This window comes from Anser brachyrhynchus (assembly GCF_964034855.1).
Source record: "Anser brachyrhynchus genome assembly, chromosome: 20".
NCBI lineage: Eukaryota > Metazoa > Chordata > Aves > Anseriformes > Anatidae > Anser > Anser brachyrhynchus.
The window spans coordinates 2,901,336-2,914,299 of record NC_137713.1 but is presented as its reverse complement, the minus strand read 5'-3'; the positions used below and the strand labels follow the sequence as shown (position 1 = coordinate 2,914,299).

General features: G+C 40.2%; 1 protein-coding gene across 16 annotated transcripts in view; it reads right to left on the bottom strand.

Annotated features, from left to right (window-relative positions):
• Positions 1-11,063, bottom strand: part of BCAS3 (BCAS3 microtubule associated cell migration factor) — a 357,411-nt gene extending 346,348 nt beyond the window's left edge. For 8 of the 16 annotated variants that reach the window (XR_013941294.1, XM_080563583.1, XM_080563582.1 and 5 more), the window contains exons 1-5: positions 10,908-11,063; positions 9,651-9,738; positions 7,020-7,074; positions 4,931-5,006; positions 3,158-3,264 (exon numbers count right to left, since the gene is read on the bottom strand). Coding sequence is in view for 15 of the 16 variants with exons in the window: in XM_080563583.1 (XP_080419709.1) it covers positions 3,158-3,264; positions 4,931-5,006; positions 7,020-7,074; positions 9,651-9,721 (309 nt within the window). In the remaining variant the exon portion in view is untranslated. Of the gene's footprint in view, positions 1-3,157; positions 3,265-4,930; positions 5,007-7,019; positions 7,075-9,650; positions 9,739-10,684; positions 10,740-10,907 lie in introns of those variants that run through there. The other 8 variants (XM_080563579.1, XM_080563571.1, XM_080563570.1 and 5 more) reach the window with 3 other exon arrangements.
• Positions 11,064-12,964: the final 1,901 nt, after the last annotated feature.

The following is a 12,964-nucleotide window of genomic DNA, read 5'->3' as shown; positions in this document are numbered from 1 at the left end:
GAAACCACTCAGACTGCAAAGAGACACACACTCCTGGAGGCAGACTGCAAAGGTGTTTAGAAGTCAATGTAACACCATTACGGCGAGTGTCAGCTTAGAAGCTGTCATAAACACTTCATAATCACTCAGACACAAACTGGACTGCCTGCAACACATTATTTTATTAAGTGCTGAATAGAGGTTCAATTGTATGAATAAATAGCACAATGCTAGAGATAACAGCCTTACTGAGTAGATTTTCACATAAATGTCAAATTGTTGCTTTTTCAGATTGAAAGGTTTTTAAACTAGAGAGATCTTTTTTTCTTAATAACTGGAATAATGTTACTTAATCACAAGCTAAATACTGAGCAAAATCAAGAAGAAAGGATATGTTTGTATAATATCAGAGGACAAAAAACTGTTGTCCGCCAGATTTTCTTTTACTCAGGTTAAGTAAGCAAAAAAAAAATCAGATGGAGAAACACAAATGTGTAAAAATACAGGTCATGTTACCTCCAGGCACATGGTATATAGGCTCTGAAAAGATATTTAAAAATTGATATTAAGATGTTCTCTATTAATCTGAGAAGCTATCCAAGACCATGTTACTAACAACAGAACCATTCGGACACTGAAATTATACTAAGACATACAAATTGCAGTATTGCACAGGATGAAGCTGTGCCTCTTTGGATGTGGTCTCATCACAATTTCACAGGTTACACAAATAAGGACTGGCAATGTGATGTGCTATCTCTACAGCTGACATGCTTAGGATGGAAGGTACAACATTTCCACAGTTGGCATTTTCTTCCACTGCACTGGAATTTCACCCCCCATTAAAAATACCTCCTCAAGAAAATGAACAATAAGAGAAACTTTCTTGCAATTTCATTCTGCTTATTTTTCCTAAGATATTAGGAAAAGATATTAAATACTATCAAAAGATATTAAATACTATCAAAATCGAAGGATTATGAGCAAGTGAAATACACTGGGGAAATACAACCTGACTGCACTGTCCTGCTGAAAAAGGAGGTAATAGCAGGCATTCCATGGCCTAACCCGTGTCTAATCCAGACACAAGAAGAAAACAAACAAAACAACAACAACAACAAAAAACAACCCTTTCCCACTGGGAAACATGGATAAGTTACCTCGTACTACCTACCTGAAAGTACCAGTGACCACACTTACTCCACATAAGCCAGGATAAGCGTGAAGTAGTTTAACTCCTCGTTTGTTAGTAAGATCCACCAAATTATTTCATGCTTACTGGAGTGAACCATGGGTTAAGAGTTTAAACGCGGACAGCTAATGCAGAACAGGTTACACTGAGGTAATCAGTTCGTGTATCAAAGAAATGAGACGCACTACTCCTTTCATTCTTGCTTTCCTTATACATGTAGGATCCCATCTCGCAATGAATTTCTCAAGAGCATTGATACAGATAGCTCTTACAAAGACGCTCTTTCATTCAGACACAGAAAGTCACTTCAGAGGGATGCACAGAACTCTCACCTATCCACAAAGCAAGGGCACGTTACACACGTGTGCACACACATAACCACAAAGCAAAACAAAAAACTGTCTGCCAGACACAAAGCTCTTCTTATTATATGTACAGTGGCCAGGACAAGTTCGATGTCAACACAATGTACTGCCGTACATTTTTCAGAAAATGCACACTCATTTGGACAAGAATATTTCAGCAGGATAAACTGAGCTGTTTTATGAGAATTCTTTAGCTGAAATCCAACTGACTACTCACAGTCTCTTAACTAACTGATAACCTTGCAGTATAAAACTGCAGTAATAGCAGGAGATATTTCCTCTTTAGCTCGGTATCTTAGTGACACCTAATGTCCGTTTTCTGTAATACACTTCAAAGAACAAAGCATTTCTGAACCATTTTAATAATCTGTTTTGTATAGTAATATAGAATTGGTCTGTGTTCAAAATGTTGTACAAAACTTTAAACAATTAAACAATTTTTAGTGTTCAAATTCTTTCCAGTGTTAGATTTTTTTTAAAAAGTGAACAAGCAACAAGCTAGCTTTGCTACTTCACACGCTTTTCTGCTCTAGAAAGGTAAAATAGGAAAACAATCCAAAGATATGTTTTGCTCCATTTAGGACAAAGCCAATAAAGTTAGAATTAGCCACGGTTTCTCAGGACATACTAGCAGATAGAAATTCCAATATTATACTGAAATTTAGTAAAGTATACCAGGTCTTTGTTTCCATTAAACCCTCCTTCAAATGCCAAAGCTCAGCAGTTTTTCTTCCCTAGCTCCAGCTAACAATATGCAATTAAGAGGGGAAAAAGCCAGCCCTCCCACACCCCAGTGAACTCTATTAGACAGCGCTTATCTTTTGGTGTACAAAATAAAGAGTATTTTCTATTACAGCACCTACGCAACTGGTATATAAACTTGTCCTACACAGCTAACCCCAAAGTAATACAAAAAGATACATATTTCAAAAAGGCCATGCATTTTATTAAGAGAAAGAACTCCATCCTCACTACATTATTTTGAAGAACAAGGTGTTACGAGCAATACTTTTTTTGAGTTAAGAATTTTATGACCTACTGTATTAAACTTTATTCTATAGTTCAAGAAATTTGGGGAAAACTCCCCAAATTAAGACCATGTGCTCATAAACCATTCTGAAGCACAAACTGCAGGGTGTGTATGACAGCATAAAATCAAACCCATATGCACGTAGAGACTTTAATAAAATTAAAATTGCAAATCATGTACATGACAAACACCGTGATTGTAAAATACTATTAATACTGTCACGCTTGCATTCCTAGGACAAACAAATTCTTTTCATATTTTTCCACCCTCTTTCCCTTCTGTGGGTTAAAAAGATTTGTCCTTTCTGGAATATAAACTATTCTACAATGTCAAATGCTGCTCCCAATTAGACTCCGAAAATTTACCTAAAACAAATCATTTGTAATAACCCCTCAAATCTGAAGGTACATGAATTCAAGTGTTTGATCTATGCTCAGTACTAATCTTAAGATAAGCATATTACATGCACAGCATATGACAGTGATGGTAAATATTGGCTCTAACCACTTTAATAGGAAAAATTTAAAGTACTAGCACACCATTACAAACAAAAACACCTCTGTCATAGAAGAGAAGGTAACTGGCACTTACAGGTATGCTCCAGATTTGCATTCCATCACTGTAGCCAATCATCAGCAGTAATGGTGGTTCATTCCCAGTGCTATGTATTTCATGAAACTCCATATTCCTTGACGTATCTAAATTGGGTTTAAATATTAAAGACAGTGGTTAACAGGTTATGATCAGCTATGGTTAGCATCAGCTACACTGGAGGTGTTTTCTCACTAGGCATTTTCTCAATGCTCGTTCCCATTCTTGTAATTAAAGGTAAAGAGATGCGTCTTAATTTCTTACACTGAAACAACACTAAAATATATTTTTAGGCAAACAAGAGATTCATTAAAGCGGAGAAAAGTATTCTTTATCAGTTATCACATATACCTCCAAAACTTCTATAACTCTTTCTCCAGTCATTAATAAAACATGGCCAACTTTTCAAATAGAGAAAAGACCAATAAAACAAACATTAACAAATACTGCAAGTACAAATGCACAGACTGATCAAAGCCCTTCCTAAATACTGTATTAATAATCTTTACATCAACTTTTATGAAAAAGAAAGAAATCCCCAGGGTGCTACAGAATATAGTAAGCAAAAAAATAAGCTTTTCTCAAATAACGCCCTTTAAAACTACATTTTCAAGACTGAACAAAAGCTCACTGCAAGCATGTGAGCATCAAAGAAAGAGAGGAAATATTCAGGATGGTAAATGAGCGTGTACTCAGGCCAAATCAGATTAGGCTGTATAAAAGTCAATTTAGACAGAATATGACGGATTCTGAAGAATATTCTAAAGCATTTTTGTTATGCCGTAGAAAAGATCCTGAAGAGAGAATGACCAGAATTTTTGAAAATAAACAAAAGAGGAAAAGAAACCCTCAAGGAAAAACTTCAACTAGCTGGACATAAGGCCATGTACCAGTTGATTGGTGTTTTCTAGTTCTAACAATCATGAATTTATGAACTGACACGCTCTGTGCCATTTCAACAGCTGGAAAACATATAATCTTCCCTATTAACCTATTGGAAAAACTGAAAATTCCCCATCACAGCTCTGGCTACGGTTTCTATTACTTCATATGAGACCAGAATGAGCCTTTATCCTAGAGCTCTAGGCAGGAAAGAAAGACAGTAGACAAGAAACAGCACAAGCAACTGCAAAATGTTTGATTAATAAAAGTAGTTGCTTGACAGTAGCATTCAACCTTTCCCCTTCAGTCCCTAACCTTCGTTTCTTCAAAAAAAAAAGCAGCTGGGACAGACAGAAGTAAGACACCTCTTTTCTTATCTGGAGATGTACTTGATTTGATACAGTTAGCAAAAGCCTATGACCATTTCCTCTTCATGTCTTGATGCTGAACACCAGCTGCCAGGCAGTAGTCTTTGCTGATGACTAAGATACACTGGAAGTGGTAAGTTAACATTTTAAGAATGTTTTGTGGCTACGCCTTTTTATTTTCCTGAAAGACATGGTAGAACTGTCTGATCACTCTGCCTACTAGCTCCTCCTTTCTAGGTTATTATGAATTCTATCACATCGCTGAAAATATATCCAGGATTTGGACTGGATTCACAGGTAAGATAATCTGGCTTTGAAACCAAACAGTGGATAAAATGAATTCAGTTCTATGCTTTGTCTTCAACTACCTTAAGGAAAAAAAAAGGACTTTTTCATTTGGTTTGCTCCTCTTCCTATGCAAGTGCTAGTTTGCCTTCAGATGAACTGGCAAGGCCGATTTGTTTTATTTACTAGGTACTGAATAAAAATACAGTTATTCACTGATAGAAAAATGAAACCATACCATTTAGATCTGCATTTTCAAATCTGACCCAAATGATCTTCTCCTTTTCTTCTGCTGGTGGGGTACCACTGTAGGCCTGGATGAAAAGCAAAAGGGTTGAAATAAAGTTTAGCACCTATTTTTTCTCCCTTTATAGAGCAAAGGAGGGAATGTAAACTAAAAAATAAAAAATAAAACCAGTAACACTGAGATACCTGTCACCAGTACTATTGTCACCAGTATTACCGTGAGGTTTTGTTTCAAAAATTAATAGATTTGTGATCAACATAATCCATACTAAATTCTAACTAACTCAAAAATTCTAACATCGCTTACTGAAGTAGAAGTGACAAGCTATATATAACAGAAAGCTTTCTGGAGCAGGTTAGAAACACCACATGACCTACAGCAATGTAGTCAAGCTAAAATACAGCGATTTCTACAACCTTTAACTTTTTGTTCTTAGAGGTAGTATACAACAGCTATGCTAGAGGTTCTCATGTGAGACATTTTTACTTCTAAAGTTCTTTTTTTATTCACTTAAAGGCTTTGTAAGCAAGACTGAGGAAAGAAAGAGACCTCTACTACAGTTTATTTTACTGGCATGTTCTAGTTCCATTTGTGACATCTTTAATATAGCCATTTAAAAGAGAATAAACTGTAATTCCAGAAGAACAGCCCCATGTTTCAGTTCTGTGTTCCACAGATTCCCATAAGAAGATGAGATACAAAAAGAAACTGTGAAGGAGATCTGTAGTGTTTCCAAGCTGCGTGTTTTACAGTTCTCAGGAGAAACTGCGGTAGTAAGAACGTGAGCTACAGTAGAAATACCATCACTTCCAAATGAATTATGGCAAAATACTGTGCAGTACATTGGAATAAATATGAAACGAGTTCATATAATCACTTTATACATGCCAGAAAAGCAATAACATGAGCTAAAAATACAAATTTAAAAAATAAGTGTGGGTATTGCTTTCCAAAACAAATCACATTCCATGCTTCCAAGGCAAACTGATTTGTAAAATAAAACACAGACTGTATCCTTTAACTACAGAGGAAAAGAAGGTGGGGGAAGGATGCAGCAATCTTTTAAATTGACAGTTTGACTAATTTAATTTTGACCATGATTCCAAAAATGCATTTAACAGAGGATTTTTTTTAAATATCATTAAAGAAATTCATGACTTCAGTTGTTCAAGATAGTCATTCAAATAAGAACCAAGATAGTTTCCTGAGGCTACTGGCAACTAGCTGCAACACTTCTCCACTAGTGACTACAGCTTTCCAAAGAGCAGCAAAACAAAATTAGCTTCCCTTTGGTACTGACAGGCCCATGAGCAATACAGAAGTGACCATTCCAGTTTCATGATGCTGTATTTCATATTACCTGTGAAAACTATGATCAACAGCAGACAGAAGCACTGTAGTTGTTGGTTTTTTTTGTTTGGTTTTTTGTTTTGTTTTTTATTTTGGTGGGGTTTTTTGTTTGTTTGTTTTGTTTCGGAGGAAAAAAACAGAAATGAAAAGAAGGAAGAATGCCCCAGCAGCCAGGACACTCCCAAGGCAAGTTAAGGAAACAAGATTTTCAAAAAAGGAGCAAAGGAGGCAAAAGAAACTTTCTCCTTTTCAGTCAAAGATAAAGGCTGACAAAGAGTGACTATCAATTTGTCCCAACACCAATCCTGCCAGCAGAGCTCATACACAGGTTTCCAACTACAACCCAGAAAAAACACATTTGTAAGAGGCAGAGCAATTATTACGCCCACTCTCTTTTCTCCACAACTATCCTGTTGCCAAAATTATCGCAGGAAAAGGCAGCAACCTTCTTCCTGCTATTTATATGGTAGCTCTTCAACTTCTGGGCATCTAAGACTTTCATTTAAATTATGACCTATCAGAGGAAGTCTCTAGGCCCAGCTTTCAGATAGTATGCAGCTTATGCTTTCAAAAGCCTGGTCTCAAAATTTATAGTAACGTAAATAAATATGTAAGTAATATAAATAAATAAAAAAATCGCTTGTGTTTTTAATATTTTGGTCCACCTGGCAGAGACTTCAACTGCTCGGTATACTTTGCATACTGAAGAGTTTTGAAGATGTACACGTACCTGTGGCACAACATCTTGAAGAAATGTAACAACGCTTTCCATGTACGACTGTTCCCTTGAAAATAGAAGGAGAACGTTTCACTACTGGAGTTCAGAATGGTTGTGAATACACTAAATAAGACATATCACCAGAAAAGACATGTATTATGTTTAACACAAAGAAAAATACTAAGTATTCAATGCAGTTACTTAACATACTGTCAAACACTGATAATGTATGCAGTGGCCAAGAAGTATGTGAAAAGTCAAATATTTCATTATTTCATAATGAAATAACTGCTCTGGAAAAAGCGTAAAATGTAAGTCAAGAAAGAAACCACGTTCTCCACCTCAGACTGACTGATGAAAGCAAAACAGGAAATTATTTCTCAGTATTTTTCTATTTGATTTGGACATTATACCATGAATAAGAGGACTTAAGCTAATGGTCGGAGGTGCCCTTGCAGGGCAAGAAAACTTTCTGACCTCACATGCGCTACGTACAATGATGAAGTAAGTGGAAGTGGCAAAGGATGGAACGAAACCCTAACCAAGAAGTGTAAACAGATATTTTAGGTTACAATTTTATGGCTTGGGAAGCTTATTCCTTCTTGGAATTTCATTAGCAGCAATGATTTAGAATAGTATATAGCGTAAGTATAGTGAAATAGTATATAGTGTATACATTTCTTCTGGTAGATTTAAACTGATGTTTTTATTAGCTTAGTCTTGCATGAGCAATGAGGCTCTTGTGTAACTGCTGAGCAACGTACAACATCGGCTGATTGTATTAGATGGTGTTGAAACTACACAAGAAGTTTGTGCTTTCTGAAATGGCTAATACTGAAATATGCTGGCAACAACCTCTATGCTCATGAAGTCTCAAAAAAAATAAAATCTTTAGTTAACAACTTCGGCAGCTCCAAAATTTATTTGTATTTTGGCAGGCAATTAGTGTTTTTTCTTGTGCTAATGCAAGACTTCTAACAGCAGCAAGGAAAAACTGAAGGTAGGGAAACCTAGGTTCTTGATAGCCAAAGGTACACGTGTTTTCTTTCTGCTTTCGGGAACTGTGTTGCATATGATTCTTTTAAGAGAAATTGGAGTGTTTAGTAGTTAAGAATGAAGTACCCTCCCCTACATACAGCAATACCAAAGATACTTTAAGTCAGATGCTGCAACACCTGGATCAATTTAACTAGTTGACTCCTCTCTGCGAACAAAAATGAATCAAACCCATGAAATTTTAAAGTTCAAAAAGCTTATTTCAACCACTGACTAAACTAGATTTCGTTCAGCAATCCAAGGATTAGCAAATCAAATGATTTTTGTTTTTACTGCTTTAAGCAGAGGCCTTACAAATAAGCTGTGGTTTCTGGTGCTGATTCTTCTTTGATTTATGTAGGTCACCAAAACTGTCTTTGAGCCCTTCAGAGCCCTTTATTACCTACTAACAATAATTGTCTATCTTACGGGTATAGTATTAAGTAGCATTTGAAGTTCCCACGTGGATGCCTACCAGCAAGTGTCATAGTGTCCTCGTTTTTCAGTTCATGAAATGAGTACTGGTTTGTTGTTTGTTTTCCCCCTCCCCCCAAACTACACCCTGAAACAAAGCTGACGTTTGGAAGATGTTTTATTCACTGTATGTACTCTAAATCTCTCCTAAAGTTGGAAAAACTTCCACTGAGACTTCTTTTTTGTGGTTTGAAAAAAAGAACAAAAATTTGAAAGAAAAAAAAAACACACAGAACACTTAGCATTAGAAGTCTTAAAATCCATAGCAGAATCAGGTTCAAAAAGTTTATTATTTATACATTTTTCTTTTTTGTAAGTTGACTACCATTTTCTGTTTATAACAATTTAGGAGTTTAACATAAGCAGCAGAACTCTGCAGGGTGCTGCACGTTGCTCAGCATATATAAATTCTCATATAAAACACTTTAAAGCTTTGAAATAAAAAGATACAGCTCATGAACAAGCTGCTATATTTAACCAAAAAAAAAAAAAGTATGGTAATCCTATTATTACAGTGTTTTTATTATTTTTCTAGTGAGCAAGCTTACTGAGAAGAAAAAGGTCACTGCAAACAAATGAATTTGTTGAGAGATTCCACAATACAACAAATTCTTCTTTCACATGGCTGCAAGACAAGCCTCTAACACAATTTATTGTGTTACAGTGGTAGGTTATATGTTTTAATACATCCATCCCTGTTACAAGGTATTATTACAAGAACAGCAAGAAAGGAACTTGGTACACGTGTTCCCTCTAGCCTAAGGAAGAGGTTTGCAGTCATTAATCTATGGCCAGTGTGGTGTTTGTTCAACAAAACTGTGTAAGTAAACAACAAGACATTTTAAGATAAAGTATTTGTCTTTAAACTGTACAACTCTGAAGGCTGACGGAAGGTTTTGGTGTATTACATAAAAAGCAGCCCATTGAGGGAGACAGCTTGATCTGCATAGGCCCAGGAGACAGGAAAGCAACAACTGCTGACTTTCATTTATTAGAAAATACTCAATGCAACAAAACTGTATTGTCAGCAGAAGCTCTCAGAGCTGGCTTTGCCAGAGAGTTTGGGCTGGGTTCTTCACATACGAGACATAAAAAGTATTTCAAATATGGGCTTTTCTTCCAGAAGGTGCTTACGTGACAGCTTGTGGACGAACCACTGCTCCTCCAGTACATCGACTAGGGCGGCGTGGAGATTCTGTCGCCATTGTTCCTTTGCAGATACCTGTAAGAAACGCATTTCTTTTTAATAATAATCCTTTGTATAACAATTGATTACTATACTAATTCTTGCCACATTTTTCAGAATGATGAAAAACTCCTGAAGAAGGAAATGGCTTACACAACCCTGTATGATAACACCCCTTTACAGCACTCTAAAAAATTATTTTTTCAGTACTTCAAACAACACGCCTCCTGTCATGTGTGTGAGCAAAAAAAAGGCAAAAAAATCAACACAAAGCAGCATAATAAAATAGAAAGTTTTCTTTGGACTGTACATTAAAGATAATGGTACAGAAATACAGGTGTTATCAGCATTATGTAAGACCGCAATTTAATAAGGCATGATCTCAGAAAATCATGTGTATAAACACATACAGTCATAACTGCTGTGTAATGTGCTTATAAGATCTGTAGTGGGTTACAGTGCAGGTAACATAAAAAGTGTGATGAAACACATTTTACTTTCTTATGTCAGTTTTTCGTACCCCCTCAAGTTTGCCTCCACACTTGTAGTGCTTCGCATGTGAATTCGCAACACCTTCGCTGCAGACAAGGAGACACCTGAGAGGCACCAGAGGTGCCAAGAACCCGCCCAGCCGCCGTGCCCCCCTCACCCCCACCCCAAACCAAGGACTGAAGGGACGCCAAAGGCCAAACCCCCACACGGCACCGGCTGTCAGCAGGGCTCCATCCCTGCGGTCTTAGCCCCTGGAAGTTGGGGCGTTCCGCAGCCTGAGCGCAGCGCGACGCCCGTCCCCCCCTGACAGGAACACCGGGCCGGGACGCGCCGAGCCCCCCTCAGACCCCGCCTGCTCGCGGCGCCGGCCCCGCACCGAGCGGCCGAGGCGGGGTCGCCCCGCAGAAACCCTCCCGCGGGCCCCGGAGCCGCGAGCAGCAACTCCTAGGCAAAAAAATAAATGAAAACGTAAAAATAAAACAGGACAGACCGCCCGGAGCCCGGCGGCGGCCCCCGCGCTGCCGCCCGGCCGCGCTGTCCGTCAGGCCGCGGCCGGCCGGGGAGCGCCGGGACCCCGCCGGGCGCCCCCCGCGGCCTCCCCACAGACGCTCCCCGGGGCCCCGGCCGCCGCCCGCCCGGCCCCGGCCGCCGCCCCTCGGCTGCCACCCGCCCCCTCAGAGCGGCCCCGTCCCGCCCGGCCCCGCGCCCCTCACCTGCCGCCGCCTCACTGACACTATTTGGGACCCCCACGGGGAATGACACCCAGCGCACCTCAGGCGCCCAGCCAATCACGCGCCGCCGAGGGCGGGCCGCTCCCTGCCGCCATCCAATCCCCGCCTCGGTTTCCAGAACGGGGCGGGGCGCGGAGAGAGCTGGAGAGCGGCTGCGCCCTGCCCCGCCCCGGCCCGCCCCCAAGCTTGGTTGAGGCAGCAAAACACGGCCCGCGCTGCCCCCTCCGCCCCCCCCCCGCAGCTTTGTTTACATCGAGATCTCGCGAGAGCCGCCGCGCCAGTCCCGCGCACGTGGGCGGGGGCGGGGCCGGCGGGAATGGGCGGGAAGGCGGCGGCCGCGGGGGGGCTGCGGGCGGTGCTGAGGGGGCGCGTGGTGGAGGGCGCCATTTTGAGGCGCCATGTCTGCCCCTGAGGCGCAATGATCGCCTAATAAATTGTTTGTTTCCCGATAATTTACGTGTAACCTGCCGTGTTTCTGTGCGAAATAGCTAATGTCAGGGCACTGGAGCAGGCTCCCCAGGGAAGGGGGCACAGCTCCGAGCGTGACAGAGCCCAAAAAGTGTTTGGACAATGCTCAGACACCCCGTCTGAGTATTTGGGAGGTGCTGTGCACGGCCAGCAGTCGGACTCTGTGCTCCCCCAGGGCCTATTCTAGGATTCCTTCCCTGCTCCTCTCAGCATGAGGGAAGTTTTAAATTGTGGCTTCTCATCTCAGCAAGTTAGTATCATCAAATCATTAAGGTTGGAAAATACTTAAAAGGTACCTGGTCCAACCATCACCCGACCACCAATGTCATCCACTAAACCATGTCCCTAAGCGCCACATCCAGCCTTTAAACAAGTTGTCCCATCATAGGGTGAAAAAGTGTCAGGCTTTTCTTGAACCACCACAGGCGCTCAGCTGTTTTTTGATGACGGGGAACTGTTTCCTTGCACATGCTGGAGCTCTGTTTCACAAACAGCTTGTGTGACTCAGACCTGATTTATGGAACAGGGACTGTGTTAACACCTCAGCTACACATTGCCACACCGCCCGTCTCAGCTCCGCTAATTAATTTCAGGGCAGTCAAATGATAGCATAGGTGGGGAAAATAAACTGCAGCCAATCCACATCAGCAAGGGAGTTTCTCTACTGCTGAGGAGCTTTGTGTGTTTAACCCTTACTATCACTCAACGGCTCTCCCAGGAAGAAAAAATAAAAAGGAAAAGAGAAGCCTGTTTTTTGTCTAGTTTGTTAAAAGTGAAAAAAAAAGCAGGTGTCTGTCTCTCCAGCTGGAGAAGCCCAAGACCAGAACTGTCAAGAGTAAACAGAAGGAGGCACCACAGTTGAATGCAACCAAGTTTAATGAAAAAATAAATTTTGCATCTATGTAATCAGTCTTTTCTCTTTTTTTTTTTTTTTTTTTTACATCATAAGCAGCAGCATTAGTCAAGCACTGGAACAGGCTCCCCAGGGAAGCAGTCACAGCCCTGAGCCTGCCAGAGTTCAAGAAGCATTTGGACAACACACTCAGACTCAGGTCTGAGGTTTTGGGTGGTCCTTTGGGGACTCAGGAGTTGGATGTGATGATCCTTGTGGGTCCCCTTCCTCCCCTTCCAACTCGGATATTCTAATTCTATAATACAGATATGGAACTGTTACACTTGCATTTTTTGTGACTTTTTTTTAGTTGAATGTCACAAGGTAAAATTGAAAATAGACAATTACCATCATAGTTTGTTGCAAGGAGTGTTGCTAGTTGCTAGATAAGTGTGTATATAGCTACAGCTAGCTTTTATGTTCTCCCCCCTCCCCCCTCCCATGTAGCATACAATTTTCAACACTGGTTATAATAAAACTTTGTTAACCATAGGTTACAACCATATACACAAATAAATTCTTGAATCCAATTTGGACAGAGCTCATTACTTTCATCTTGTAAGATTGGGCTGCATTCACTGGCTGGATGAAAGAGAATTATACATTTTCAGAAAGTGTGCAATTCCTCTAGGATTTCTGTAACCATGGTAACATATATAGATAGCAGGCCTAATTCCAG